The sequence below is a fragment of the Epinephelus lanceolatus genome, chromosome 8 (genome assembly GCF_041903045.1).
Source record: "Epinephelus lanceolatus isolate andai-2023 chromosome 8, ASM4190304v1, whole genome shotgun sequence".
Lineage (NCBI taxonomy): Eukaryota > Metazoa > Chordata > Actinopteri > Perciformes > Serranidae > Epinephelus > Epinephelus lanceolatus.
The window spans coordinates 39472494-39488232 of NC_135741.1; the positions used below are offsets into that span (position 1 = coordinate 39472494).

General features: G+C 39.3%; 1 protein-coding gene across 4 annotated transcripts in view; it reads right to left on the reverse strand.

Annotated features, from left to right (window-relative positions):
- The window catches only part of snphb (syntaphilin b), a 47828-nt gene that overhangs the window by 10738 nt on the left and 21351 nt on the right, over positions 1-15739 (reverse strand). For 2 of the 4 annotated variants that reach the window (XM_033628175.2, XM_078170279.1), the window contains exons 3-6: positions 10547-10705; positions 2196-2375; positions 1476-1583; positions 120-269 (exon numbers count right to left, since the gene is read on the reverse strand). In XM_033628175.2, coding sequence (XP_033484066.1) covers positions 120-269; positions 1476-1583; positions 2196-2375; positions 10547-10705 — 597 coding nt within the window. The remainder of the gene's footprint in view (positions 1-119; positions 270-1475; positions 1584-2195; positions 2376-10546; positions 10706-15739) is intronic. The other 2 variants (XM_033628176.2, XM_078170280.1) reach the window with 2 other exon arrangements.

The window sequence follows — 15739 nt, forward strand, 5'->3', positions numbered from 1 at the left end:
TAAAGATATTGGGGTTAGTGTTAGGGGTACTTCAGGAAAAACCTAACAACAGACAGACAATATCAAAACTGACTTCCCCACTGATATTGGAAATACCTATTTCTAACTCAGTATCTCACCTGTCTTGTAGAGTGTTGATGGTTTCCTTTAGCCTGGCCCGCAGGTGTCGGATACACACCTCTTTCTGTTGCAGGGGTGTGAGGTACTGCTCTGGTGGAGGGGGCCGGATGCCATGGTTGTCTGTACATGATGTGTACTTCTGATGACGTCTAGGACACAAGCATTTAAAAGGTATTTTATTATTTTTCGGAGTTCTTTAGAACTGATTTAACTTCAGTGTGATGCTTTTTGATTTTTTTATATGTCTTGTCAGTAGGGCTGCAATTAACCCTCAGTTCATTTTTTTGGTAGTGACAGAAATAAACCTGTCTATCAAAAAATGTACAAAGCTTTAGCAAAAGTTCACCAGGAAGACTCTACTCTTAGGTCTGTAATTTTGCCATTCACTCCTCACATGCCTGCTTATAATTTCTTGCTGTCATTGTCAGGGGCTGTCACTTGAGACATCAGCTGTTCTGTCAGCTGATCAGAGTTAACTAAAAGCACAGTGACACACCTTCTCTGATAGCGAATCATATTATTGCTTCTTGTTTTAAATATGGTTCTCTTTCTGCCTGTAGTTCTTTCATGCTGCAGCTGTGTGCACCCTCCACCTCCCCATCACTGGCTAGTCTAGGCGGGTTTATCTGCCAATTTTATCTTGCTTTATCTTGCTGCTGCTCAGACACCCCTTGATTACTAAATCTTCCTCAGGTTCCAAAGAATTTCTGTCAAATTTTAATCATCAAATCATCTGTTCCTATGTAAACCTGTCATCTGTATTAAACAATTATCTTTACCTCATGCACCTGTCTCTGCTAATTGAAATGTCTTTAGACATAATTTAAAATCTGAAAATTTCAGGCTATAACAAAGAGTACCCATCCCTCGCCTACTTTGTAATGTTTTGGTGACTAGGGGGCAGTGGCTTAACCCTAAACTTAAAATCACCTTTTACATAACACATAGTTTTTGAACCACTATAACTATAAACCTATTGATTAGAGCAGCCTTAAAAGATTAAAAATGTACTTAAGAAACTTTTACTAAATCAAATGGAGTAAATCATTTTACTTGATATTATAAATAAATAAAAAATAAAGAAAAAGCTATAAACCTGCATTCCAGACCTTTGAATTTCCACCCACATCACTTCATCATTTAGATTAAGTTAAAATGAAATAGCAGCTGTAGAATAGAAATAGTGTTGAAATGTTGTGTGGATTTTTACTGATTCACTGATTGTCAGTTTTGTTTTGTATTTCTGGCTTGAAATGAGTGCAACCACTCATTCTAGGGAGCACATTAGATGAGAGCACTTAGAGATGCTTTTCATCTCCATTACGGAACAGGCCATGCACTTTGTGATGTCTTACCCTTTGGTGGGGCTGCAGTCGCTGCCTTTACAAGAGCCTGAGTTGCTGCTGCTGCTGAGGGAGGCGTTGCCATGGGGATCTCTATTACTGGGCGCGGCTGGTGTCCGCCTGGTCCAAAGTAAGAGGAGACATGTTAACCTCTTCCTCGTAAAACCCTGAAACCAAACTCCAAACAAGGTTACAGTGAAGTTTGAGCTGTTGAGCAAAACCATCATGACATCATCTGAAACCACAATAAAAAAACACACAAATGGAGCAAACGGTCCACTAACATGCCAATACAACACCGAAATGCACAAAAATACACAGATGAATTACAAATTCTGAGGCAAAAGTCACTGTGATCCCACAAGCTCTGTCTTAGAAAAAAGAACACACTCATTTGGGCACTGACAGTGATGTTTTTCAAAAGGGGAATGTGTCCTGCAAAGATGAGAAACCAAACCAGAAATCCAAAGAATGATATAACAGCAGGAAGCATTCTTCAAAACAAAACAATAAAGTGCACTAAAGAATATGAAAAGGAAGAGAACAAACAGAAAGAAAAGAAGACAGGATTAACAGGGTAGACTAGACATGATGCTGTGGAAACAGTTCTGTCAGATGTATTCCATAATGCAACATCATGAAACATTCCCAACAGTGCAAAGGGTGTCATCATTGCCATGCTTCAGAAAGTCAACACTGATCGGGAGAAGAGAAGAGGGACTCAGGACAGACCGAGAGCGAGGGGTCGAGGGAGAGTTTGTTGAACGGCTGTGGCGATCTGGAGACTTGGTGGAAGTATATCCTTTAGTTGGCGACTTGGTTGATGCATAGCCTTTAGTCGGGCGCATTGAGACCATATAGCCTGTCTCCATAGGGACGTAGTCTAGCTCTATGAACCTGCAGTAGTCAAACCTGACCAGGCAGAGACAACAAGGTGTTAAATCACAAAGGACAGCAGATGACCACACCACTGATACAATGTGCATGCTACAAATGTATGCGCACTATTGAGGCGTGACAAAGCCTTCTGGTTTAAAGCATGTCTTAGGATTCACCTAATTCATTCAGAGCCTGAGATGCAGGTAGATGCTAAATATCAACAAGCACTCAAACACTGACTGGGCCCAGGAGAAAAGGCTCTCTAAATGCTTTAATCGCTCTGGCTGCTTGCTTTAGTTTCCCATACGAGACATCTATGTGAAGTCATTTGCAGCTATGAGGCCTTTACTGGCACAGAACACAAGCAAACGCTCTGCATTCTGAAACACAATCACAGGAGATAAAATGTTCTGAGACTCTAATGATTAGAGAAGCAAGGGAGCAGCATTTGCTCAAAACAGCCTGATCATCCAGAGCCTTTCACTATAAAACAAGCTTTCACACAAATGTCTCTACACACAGCAGATCTGCTTTGAACATTAGGTAGACATCACAAACATAATCAGACACAAATTCAACCTCTGATACAACACAAAAAACTGTCAGAACATGATAATGAAATCACTCTTATCCAGAGAGGTTATATTTGCTTGCTAATATCTTGGCTGACTATTACAGGACACACAGGTCCACTCAATAGTTGATTGTGAATTGATAAAACACAATCCAACCCCTAAGACTATCCAACATCCCTGCCAGTCTTTCTCTCCACACAACACAAGGAAAGATGTCATTCTTCTTCTGTAACCACAATACCTATGATGAAGTTGCTCCCTGCTTCTTCCTCAGCCCATAATATAGACAACCTCATCCTGCACTATGAGGCCAGATTATAATGTTTAATTAAAACAGCTATTTGAGAAGTATGCTTATTCACCTCAAGAGTGAAGAAGCTCTGTACCACTCTCTTGTGTGTCTTTTAAATGTTAAGCTAAAAGCCAGGAGGTGATTAGCTTAGCTTAGCATAAAGACTGGAAGCAGGAGGAAACAGCTAGTTTCATTCACTCCAAATGGAGGTTTGAGAATCCAGGATGTCATTGTGGTGGTTGTAAAGTGTTAGTATATGTCATCTAAAAAAGTCATCATATAGTATGTCATAGAAAACTTATAAAATTCAGAGTATGTCAAAAGAGTTATTAAAAAAGTCACAGTATGTTATAGAAAAGTCACTAAAAAAAGTTATAGTATAGTATTTCCAAAAAGTTATAGTTTAGTATGTCAAAAAAAAACCACTCTATAGTATGTCATACAAAAATCATAAAAAGTCAAAGTATGTCAAAAAGGTTATTAAAAAGTCACTAAAAAGTCATACTATAGTATTTCCAAAAGGATATAGTATAGTATTTCCAAAAAGCCATACTATAGTATGTCATGCAAAAGTCACAAAAGAGTCATAGTTTAGTATGTGAAAAATCACATCATATAAAATGTCATAAAAAAGTCATGGTATAGTGTGTCACAGAGTCATGGAAGAGTCATAGTATAGTAAGTCAAAGAAAAGTCATAAAAAAGTCTTAGTATGTCATCAATAAGTTATTAAAAATCCATAGTATGTCATAGAAAAATCACAAAAAGTCATAGCATAGTATGTCATAGTGAAGTATGCCAAATAATTCATAGTTTGGTATGTCATAGAAAAATCATAAAAAAGTCACAGTATGTCATTAATAGTTATCAAAAAGTCAAAGTATAATGTGTCATAGAAAAGTCATAAAGAAGGTATAGTATAGTATGTAAAAAGGTCATAGTACAGTATGTCATAAAAGTCAAAAATACCATAGTATAGTATGTAAAAAGGTCATAGTACAGTATGTCATAAAAGTCATAAAAATACCATAGTATAGTATGTAAAAAAAAAAAACATTGTATAGTATGTCATACAAAAGTCACTATAAAGTCATAGTATAGTTTTTTGGAAAAGTCATAAAAGGTCATAGTTTAGTAAGTAATAAGAAAAGTCATAAAAAGCCATAGAAAGTATGCCATAAAAGTCATAGTCTGAAAGAAAGCCTAGTATAGCATGTCATAAAAAGTCATAGAATATTATGTCATAGAAAAGTCATAAAAAAGGCTTACAAAGAATGTCACAGAAAAGTCAGAAAAAATGATACTATGGTATGTCATAAAAAAGTCAGTCTGTCAAAAAATGTTATAGTATAGTATTTTTTAAAAAGTGATGATACAGTATGTCACAGAAAAGGCATAACGAAGTCATAGTATAGTATGTCAAAAAAAGTTCACAGAACAGTATTTTTTTAAAAAAGTCATAGTATAATATGTCATAAACAAAAGTCATCAAAAGTCATGGTATTATACAGTATGTCGCAGAAAATGTGTGGCCCTTAATCATATGCTGGCTCCTTGAAATGGCTCCCAGTCATCAAAACCTCGAGAAGCCCTGATCTAGGATTTTTGTTTTATGAAACTTTCTCCTGAAAATACAATAAAACAATGTGTTCATTAGAGAGCTTTGAAGTTGCTGGTAGTTGGATGATTTGGCTTTTAAATGAGCTGTTTCCCCGTGCTCCCAGTCTTTGTGCCAAGTAGTAGTACTCTAGCATGGATGAACTGGATACAGGGCCACCGCTCAGCCTTGCTCTCAATTTTTTCCAGTGGTCACTCCCAGTATTGCAGCCTAAAATTCCCCTGCGGCTCAAAAACATCTACCCATGGACTATCACTGTAAGAGACAGTTGAAAGGCCACCTCGACTTGCAAAAAGAATCAATTATTATTTCTTTCGTCGAGAAAATTAGATCCATGGAGTTTTTTTTTTTAAAAACTTATCTTGAGGCAGGAAAACTGATTTAAAAATCTGTGGTGTCATCACAATGTGAAGTGTATTGGCTGAGCAGGAACTTGTGGAAATAGCCAGCAGGAGAAACACTACTGTGCATTTTCAGTGGGCCACATACCCTGGGAGTAAAGTCAAAAGCTTGAAACATTTTTTGCGTATGCACCAGGTGAGCAATTCTGATTGGACCGAATAGGCGCCATCTTGGGATCTAGTATCCAGTTCTGATAATACTTCCATGGACTCTAGCTTTATGCTTAACAATCAAACAAAATGATAGTAGTATTGATCTGGTCATCTATCCCTTGGCATGAGTGCAAATGAGCATACTTCCTAATATGCTAATGCTAATATGCCAAACTATTCCTTTAAACTAATCCATGTCACACAATGATACATTCGCCCAAATAACCTTAGAAACCATGTAAGACCACATATTATCCAAATAATGATTTTTATAAATGTAAAATAAACACATATTTTCACCTCAATTATTCTGCTGAGGAAAATAAATTAGTTGAGTATCACAGTACAGTTACATCAGTGGTAGACAGGAAAAGGAGGGGTGATCTGTGATGGGCAACTTCTGTCAAGACATTCCTCGCTGACAGTAAATACTGTAAATGTTTTATAAGTGATTTTGTATGACACAGTGAATGTTGCAATGACCTGTTACTTTAAAAGAACATGACTGTTGCCCAATCACTGGCCTCCACGGAGGGAGGAGGAAACAAGCGAATCGGAGCAGCCATGAGGGATTGTCACACAGGACCCGATAACTCTACGCTGCCACACTGAAATCCAAAACATGGACACAGTGTTGCACCAAACTCAGTATCTTTATACATAAACTTAACCTGCTGGAACTTTTTCAACACACAAACTGAGAGAGAAAGAGAATTATCCAAATGCTGCACCTTCAAGTGAGACTGTGTAACTTTTAGAGGACAAAAAAACTAAATCTTACTTTTACAAGAGTTTATATTCATAAGCAATCGATGAACGGTAGCTCAATTCAATACACACAAGGGTGTTGCTGCTACAGCCTTACATGGTCTGCTATGAACACTAGCATATAGTGGCTAATGCTAGCAAACATTAGTTAGATATTGTTGTATAAAGGACATTACTGAGATGGTTGTTTTTTACTTAATGAATTTCCTCCCAGCACGCTCTCACTCCCAACTCTTCAAAACGGCAGCTTGGTCAGTGGCCCTTCACTTTAAACTATGACACTGTACGTGGCAGTCGTAAACAAGAGACAAAGTCCCTCCCCCTCCTTGGGGACCACTGTAGGACCTTATTTTGGAAAAAATATGCTCAGTAATTATTCTCCTGATTGATCCTAATTGAACTGTGTCATGAATTACACATATGTTTGTAGATCTAAAAAGATAAGGTAAGATCGCGCATCATAGTTTGTTGTAAAACTACTGAAATATAAGACTGAAAATACATAATTTAAAACTACAAAAGCCACAAAAGTGACGTCATAGCTTTCACTCACATTGAATCTATAATAGCTTTGTGTTTCCTAGTGGCATATGCTCACACTAGCAACAGGTTTTGCTTGTCTTTTGCTTCCCAGCTGATAAAATGACCAGGAGTTGCTGAATAAAACACATCAGGTAAGATAAAATTACATTTATGCTATGAACAAAGCTAAGTTAGCAAGTTAGCTAGCTAGTTGGTGATGTATATTATGGGATCAAAAAATTATTTGCTATTTTTGCTATTGACTACTGTGCCTATTTTTTCTGAATAAGGCCCCATGATGGATCTATTATGGTAAATGGACCTGCACTTGTATAGCGCCTTTCTAGTTGACCACTCAAAGCACTTTTTACACTATGAGTCACATTCACCCATTCACACACTGGTGGCCGAGACTACCATACAAGGTGCCCCCTGCTACTTGGGGTTCAGTATCTTGCTCAAGGATACTTTGACATGCAGACTAGAGGAGGCGGGGATTGAACCGCTGATCTTCCAGTTGGTGGACAACCCGCTCTACCTCTGAGCCACAGCCGCACACAGGGATTGCAATTACTTCCCATGAATGAAGAATTTCCAGTAAGCTCACATTGATTAAGTTCCTTTGCGCCCATCTTCCTTTAATAGGCGCAAAGGAAGAAGTCAGTTAATGTAGTATTAAAAGTGACAAAGCCTGCGTACAGAGGAGTTCAGGTAGGATAGATGGGTCAACAGGATCACTGTTCATGCCCTGTGTGAAACCAAATGACAAAGTTGGCTTATTTTAACTTACCTATGTAAGTTGACTTACGTAACATACTTAACTTACATCACATATACGTAACATAACAAACATACCTATTTAACCAGTAGTTTCTTGTGATAACAGAAGTTTGTTTTAAATGTTTAAACGTTGACGTGCAAAAGTGATGTTAGAAGGGTACGTATAGTGTCATAGCTTGAAGTGCAGGACCACTGACCAAGCTGTAATTTACGAGTTGAGAGTAGGAACATGTTATTAATCGTGTGTTATTTTAGTATTCAGACACTTAGTTTGCAGCTGTTTAGCATACCAAAACAGAGACTTTATTTGACACACTAACACAGTAGTGTGTAATTCTCACTTCTTTTTGAAAACATGTACATCTTTTTTTCTTTTGGCTACCCTCAACTTTACCAAGCTCCTTGGAAAGAGTTGTGCTGAGTATACGTGTCCTGTGTGATACAGTAAGGGAGGAGGCCAGATATTGACTACTTGGTAGTTATTTGAAGATCAATATATGACAAAAGCCAAGACAGAACAGAAACAGGCAGAGGGAAGCAGCTGAAGCAGTGAGCCTGGAAGGGGGCGGAATACACAGAACAAGAGTGTTTCAGGTCTGACAGTCTATCCCATTCATCTGCTGGAATGGGACCTGTGTCTGGACTGTAGGAGGTGGGTGACAGTCTGGTGGGAGAAGTTGTAGGGAGACTGTAGGAGCCGAGTGTTGCCCGAGAGTCAGGTGTTGGTTAGTGTGAGTGGGTGGAGTACAGGAATATTCCTTTACAATGTTGTTTGTTCGTGGTAGAGACAGAGACTTTGCTCCAGAGGCTGAAATCATTTTAGATCAGCCACATCTCACTTCTTAATAAACCATAAAGCACATTCTCTTTTCAGGCAATGTCGGTGTCTCACCAACTCTCTGTTGTTGAACTGGTTAGTGTTCGTAACAAACATTGTGTGTTGACTGACAGCTGTGGTGGACCAGTGATCACTTTTGATCACAGTATGCTTCCACAGCACAATGATTGCGCTATTTCTACTGTGCACGTAGCCTCTAAACACAACTTCATGCTACAAACATTAACATAGAACATGGACCAAATGGTGTTAGAAATTCTCCAGTTCTAGAGTACAAATTTACCTGGTGACTCTTAAAGGGACAGTTCACCCCAAAATGAAAAATGCATATTTTTTTCTCTTACCCGTGGTGCTATTTACCAATCTAGATTCAGGGTCTTCAACAGGGTGTCCGTGACCCCTAGGGAGTCCTCTGAGTTACTGTTATTGTTATTGTTTGTAAATGTAATTATTTTCTTTAAAAATACAAATACATGTAAACATGTTAGTCCGACTGAAATCGTACTAAATCAAATTTCTTAAAGTTGGACTAACACACCTAGAAAATGCAATTGGAGGTCGAATTATTCCTGCATGTACAGTCAGTTGAACACAAGCTGGACTAGGCGCTCTGCACATGCTCCACAGTTTCCGCTCTGGGCTTTAACCTGGAAGTCGGATAGCATTGAATGCGCAACAGTAGTAGTAGTAGAGGAAGCCGGTAACAACATGGCTCGCCTTAACTGTGCATGTAAACGTACTAACTGTTACCCATGAATCCTTGTGCAATTATGTAAGCTAGTGGACCCTTAATCACTGTGCGCCACTTATCTATGATGGTAAGATGAAGTAGTTAGCTAACAATTACATTCTTCTCAAACATACTGACCAATTAGCTGTACTTGGACATTCTTGTGAGCCACAATGGATAGTTTTATAATTTTTCAAGCAACAGACTCACCATCACACCATCCACCTCAGAAATTACCAGAAAAGAAGATGAGGCGAGACATGCAACTTAGCAGCAACCGACAAGTGCAAACATAAGAAGACCTGAAAATGCAACTGTATGTACAGTAATAGGTGTCCCTGTTATGTCTCTCTTTGAGCTAAGGGTCCCTGGCCTGTAAAATGTTAGCCTGAGTGTCAGACTGAAGCTCCCAGAACCTTCAGTCTGACATTGCCTCCATTGAAGGCGATTTACAAGGGGGAGGGAATTTGATTTTTCCCTAACCAATCAGTAGAGATCAACGACTCACCCAGAATCTGACGTCATTAGTATCCATGCATCGGGGGTGCCGAAAACAAGCGAGCATTGCCCGTTTAAAATGTCTCCGTCGTTGTGCACGCCCAGCTGCATCGCCGTTAAATCCAGTTTAGCAGCTTCCTTAATTTGGTCCTCCATTAACGCGAGTAGTGGCGAAATACCTCGATAGCATCGTTAATGTGGTCTGTAGGATCTGTAGCGGTCACCATTGTTGCTATCCTCACCAGTTACCCACCGGCGTACAGCTTGACATCAGCGTGGTGCTGATTGGCTAATTGCTAGACCCCCGGCGTTCATTGGTCCGTCCATCGTTTGGACGAGATAAATCGCAAATTCATTGCAGTATGCCAGACCAGAGATGCAAGCCTACTCAGTTGAGTGGGCGGGGTCTATGGTCTGGCCCCTGATCTACATTGTTTTGGTGTGAGTTTCTGAGTGTTACAGATATCAGCTGTAGAGATGTCTCTTTTCTTGAATTTACACTGATGGGTGTAGTTCGATAGACAGAAATTGTGGATAATCTTGAGTCAGGGTCATGATGTCTGAAAAGAAACATTGCTGTTGAGTTCCATCTAGTTCCTCTAGTTCCATTATATTTGAGAGAAGGCAGACATCTCTATGGCGGATATCTCCAACACTTGGCGACTCACACCAAAATAATCTGGATTGATAAATAGCAATACAGGTAAGACAAAAAATATGTATTTTTCAGGACAGTCTTTTTATTGTACAGGGCTGTGTTTTTTGCTGCCAGGACATCAACAGACTCTGTGATGTGACATTACAACACAAACACACAAGTCTGTGTCGTTTGCTGCTGTTTATGTCAACTTCTAATCTGAATATGAACACTGAGAGTTCCAGTTGTTCATGTAAACAGTGTCAAAGTGAGACAGGTAGCATAATGTTGCCTGTGTGCTTGGTCTTGTTTTAGTGGCTACAGTGCATGCCGAAGCTACAGCTACAGCTACGGAGCATGCTCTCTGAGACTGAAACTGAATTGAGTCTCACGCAGGGGGCGCGGGCACAGGAATGGCCACTGGCGCCGTGGCTGCTGGCGCAGCCGTCCCCAACCCCGACCCCGATACCGGCTTAGGCACAGGGACGGGCGAGGATGCCAGTATTTGCTGCAAACGACGTTTGGGCTGCAACGCCTTCAGAGGGTTGAATCTGAGGAAAAGAGATGAGAGAGAGGAGGACACCACAGCTACAGATTGAACTGTCTGTAGCTACATATTACCATACCAATAAAACCACTATGATCACTGACCAGACATCTTGGCTTCAGTTTAAGAGGGTATCTGTCTGTGACCCACGCATAAATATATGGCTTGCAACATCTGGATGAGATGACTGGTTAAAACACATAAAAATCACTTGACACACAATTAGTATAAGTGGATTTTTGGCAATATGCAGTCAAACCATTTATTCTGATAAGCAGCCAATATTAATGCCAAAAGGGCTCTCCATATTATTAAAGTAGTGACTGTGTAAAACTGGACCACAGACGTAAATCAATGCATCCTATTGTACACATTAGGTTTAAAACATACAGTCTGTATACTGCATTACTGCAGCATTTGCATTGCAGAGTAAGAACATTTAGTCTGAGGGTTAAAGGAACACACGTCCCTACAAACCTTTTGTATATCAATTACTCGCCCCATGTTATGTGGATTTCATGAGGAAAACTTTTTTTCTCGCATGCCTCCATGGTAAACAAAGAATCCAAAAACTGAGAAAATTCTTTATGAATTAAAGTAAAAGGAGTCCATGCTTAACAACAGCAAACTATATCAAAACAGCTGTTTACAAACTCTCACAGAATACGTGCGGTGCACTCTAGGTCTCACTTATCCAGTCATATGCTGGGTACTTCCCAATCAGACAGCCCTTTACGACGGGGAACTGAACTAAAGGTGAATCTTATCTATGATCTCTTCAAAGCCAGATCACATTGACAAAGACAGTAAGTTTACTAGGGTTAGGAAACACGATACAATATCATCACAATATTTTAGTCACGATACAATATTAGTTCAATTGAAATATATTGCGAAAGTACTGTAATAACATATATTGCAATATATTATGACTTACTGCCTTTTTTTCAACTGTAAATATCTCAAAGGAAAACTATGTTAACATCTGTTTTATGTAAGTTACAGTAAGTTAAGTTAAAGCTTTCAGTCTATTAATCTCACTTCAGCCCTTTTTTTGCAGCAAAATGTATCTAGTGGATTGAAAAAGCCATTGATTATATTTTTTTCGTAGGCTACCTAAGTGTAATTTGTTTTTGCCATATTATTAATTTATAAAATAAAGAATCAATACTTGCTACTGTGTGATGATATGATACTGTCACACAAAAATATCGCAATAGGATGCTGTATCCATTTTTTCCCCCCACCCCTACATTATACCTCGCTGAACATGGCAACTTACTACTTTAAAACACCAAGGTCACACAATAACACAGACTTGTGCTGTGTCTCAAATTACATACTTCCGTTAGTACACTTCCATGTAGTATACTATGTGCACTATGTACTTATTGGCGTAATGCGCAAATACGACAGGGTAGTGTTGTCTCAAACCAAACACGGCCGTTGTGCACTCACCGGAAATGACGACCGCAAATTAGCTAGTTAGCAAACTAGCATTAGCATTCGCGTTATCGTTCACAGTACCAAATCATTACGGACTGCTAAATTAACCCAACAAACATACTGCTGGCTTATATCCAACAACAGTATAGTGGTGCTTAGTAGGGCATTAACAGAAAAGTCGTTTTGTCGACGTGTCGACGTCAGTAGCACAAGTCGACACCCCCCGGGAGGAGTCGACAAGTCTTTTTTTCCCTCTCTCTCTCTGTGTGCTTGTGTATGGAATGCAATCGCTGCCTCTGATTGGCTTACACTGATACTTTATCCTTGACTCGAACATACTTGAGCGTACTATTAGCGGAGCAGACTCCGCGAGGAATGTCCGTAGTCATCCGGGCTTTCGTAGTCGAGTGCAATTCCGCGTTGTAGTTTCCTGTAAAAATGTACGTGAAAAATCCCCGTGATGTGAAAAATACATGCTGAGCAGTCACTGGTGCGCGGAGTGGAGTCCGCGCAGTCGTAAAATCTGAGCTTTGTGCGCACAGGGCTTGCGGACGTCCGTTTTGAATCCGCGCAGACCTCCGCAGAGTCCGTTCCGTGTACGTTCCGCCCGAGTATGTTCGGGCCTTGACAGACACACATCACATGTGTGGAGATACTTCACTTTCCTCCGCCGTGTCAATGTGATGATATCATTAAATGACTTGTCGACTTGACTTCGACTTTATTGACAGATAAGTCGACCTGAAAAAAATCTAAGTTGTTAATGCCCTAGTGCTTAGTGCAAAAAACACATGTACTGTACAACGCAGCGAAGTTCACGGCCGCACAAGCTGCCATTTACAGTTTGAAATAAGGTCCCTCCCCTTCTGCTACGTAGCCAAGATGGCGACCATTGAGGGCGAGAAATGTCCATAGTTCCACACTGAACTTCTTGACCGTTTTGAGTGCACCATCCGGGTACTCATAGTGCACTGCATTTTTCCATACTTCTCAGTGTGAATGCACTTATGCACTCAAAATATTAAGTGTAAGCATAGAAGTACGCAATTTGAGACACAGCATAATTGATCAAGGCAGCGATAGACCAACAGCTCCCATGTTCAGCAAAGTAAAATTACTGTTTTTGTTTTCAATGACTTTGAAGAGCATAAGTTTCCTTTTCAGTTCAGTTTCCTGTCATAAAAGGCTGTCTGTATGGAAAGTACAGAACATATGACTGGATAAATGAGACTTGGATTATACTGCACAAGTTGTGTGAAAGTTTGTAAATGAATAGTTTTAAAAGCGAAACCTATTGATGTCATTTCATCAAGAATGTTCTCTATTTTTCGATTATTCATTCAATGTGGAGGTATGCAAGAAAAAACAATTCAATGTAACACTGGGGGAGTAACTGATATACAAATGGTCATTTAGGGGGTGAAATCTCAATAACATGGTCTTATGCCTACTGTTTGCAGTAAACAGGCCACAGAGGTCATGTAGATGTAAGAGAAACACATCAATATACTCAATAAAGTGTGTTCAGGTTGCTTTTCACAGGTCACTGTGTAAGAGAACACTGAATGCCTCTAATTTAAGTCCATCTTATTGTCAGTAATACCACAGCTCCTCCATCAGGATCATTAGAGCTAAATGACAAAAAGTACAGGAACAAACTGGGATAAAATGCTGACTCATCCATGACACCAACAGAGAGGGAGAAAGAACGAGAGGTGAGTAAGAGTTCAGGGTACCACTTTCTAATATGGCATGGGCCTTTTAGGCTGTGAATCATTATGTTATTAACGCTAAAAAATATTTTATAATTCTTTACTTACAAAAACTTTTGGGTTGCCAGATTGTGAAAGGTATGGAGTATCTTGCTAATAAGCCAAGTGGTCTGCAGAGATATACCATTAATAATAAGTTGTTAATAACTTTAATTCACGTGCTCTGCAGCACTTCCTGATGGTCAGAGACAGAATGTCCATCGGTGGCTTCTACTTGATGAACTAAAAAGGTAAAAAGAGGAGGGGGATAAACACCAGCCAGGGAGATTTTTCACATCCTGGCAGCCCTATGTTTGTACTTTTAAATGGTTAAAAACAGATCTACAAAGCTTTAGTAAATTATTTGTTAACTATTTATCATGCAGTTGTCTACAACTCATAACCATTGCCAACAGGCACATATAAGAAAGTGGTACTGAGTTGGGTAAGAGTTCTTACAACAGCTGTTTGAGTTGGAAGAAAGCTGTTCTTAGAAAATGTTCAGTTTAGAAATAATTACGTCGCACACACATAAACAGGGCAAACACAGTGTGCCTTTACACACAAATCTAAATAAAAAGGTAATGTAACAGTTTAATTTGTAGCTACATAACTGAGCTACAAAAAAATAACAGACACTCAAGAAAAGGCTGATGAAAGAATGAGGAAATTGTGAATAGGAAGGAGGTATTAATACAATTGCAGGATAAGTGCAGCTCCACCGCAGCCTGTGGTGCTGGAGGAAATGTCTGGGCCTGCATTCATCAAGCATCTCACAATCACTTGCAGGAATATTGCTGAAAGTTAACTTACAACTACAAACACTCCTTCTTAAGATGAAGATTCATATACTGACTTTCAGCAAGGAGACAGACTTTTCTGAGGAGAGTGGTATCACTGTTTCATGACAAACTCAGCTGTAGAAGTGAGTGAAAAGCTGTTGAAATGATGATGATATAGTGTAGTTCTATGACACTTGCTGTTTGAGATATAAGACAGTGATACAATTCAAACTGCAGAGAATATCAACATATTATGTGGGGGCTTTATGTGTATAGACAAACAAGTTACTAAGTCATAATGATATTTACCAAAAAGCACTTAAAGTAAATGCTAGCAAGCCGCTCACATGGTTAAAAAATCTAATGTTTATACAGTGGCATGCAAAAATTTGGGCACCCCTGGTCAAAATTTCTTTTATTGTAAATAGTTAAGTGAGTAGAAAAATGAACTGATCTCCAAAAGGCATGCAGTTAAGGATGAATATTATTTTTGTTTTGTACAATTTTAGAGTGGAAAAAAAGGAAAGAAGCACCATGCAAAAGTTTGGGCAAGTCAAGACATTTGAGCTCTCTGACAACATTTACCAGGGTCTCAGACCTTAATCAGCTTGTTAGGGGCTATGGCTTGTTCACAATTACCATTAGGAAAGGCTGGGTGAAAATAGAACTTTTTTGAGGTAGTGAGCAAAGGTATGTTTGGAGAAAAAAGTATGCAGAACATCACACCATCTGTAAAAAAGCTGAAGATGAAGAGAGGATGGCTTCTACAACAGGACAATGATCCTAAATTCACCTCAAAATCCACACTGGACTACCTCAAGAGGAGCAAGCTGAAAGTTTTGCCATGGCCCTCATAGTCCCCCAACCTAAACATCATTAAAAATCTGTGGATAGACCACAAAAGAGCAGTGCATGCAAGACAGCCCAAGAATCTCACAGAGTTAGATGCCTTTTGCAGGATGAATGGGTGAAAATCACTCAAACAAGAATTGAAAGGCTTTTCACTAGATACAAAAAGCATTTAGAAGCTGTGATACTTCCCAATGGTGGTGCTACAAA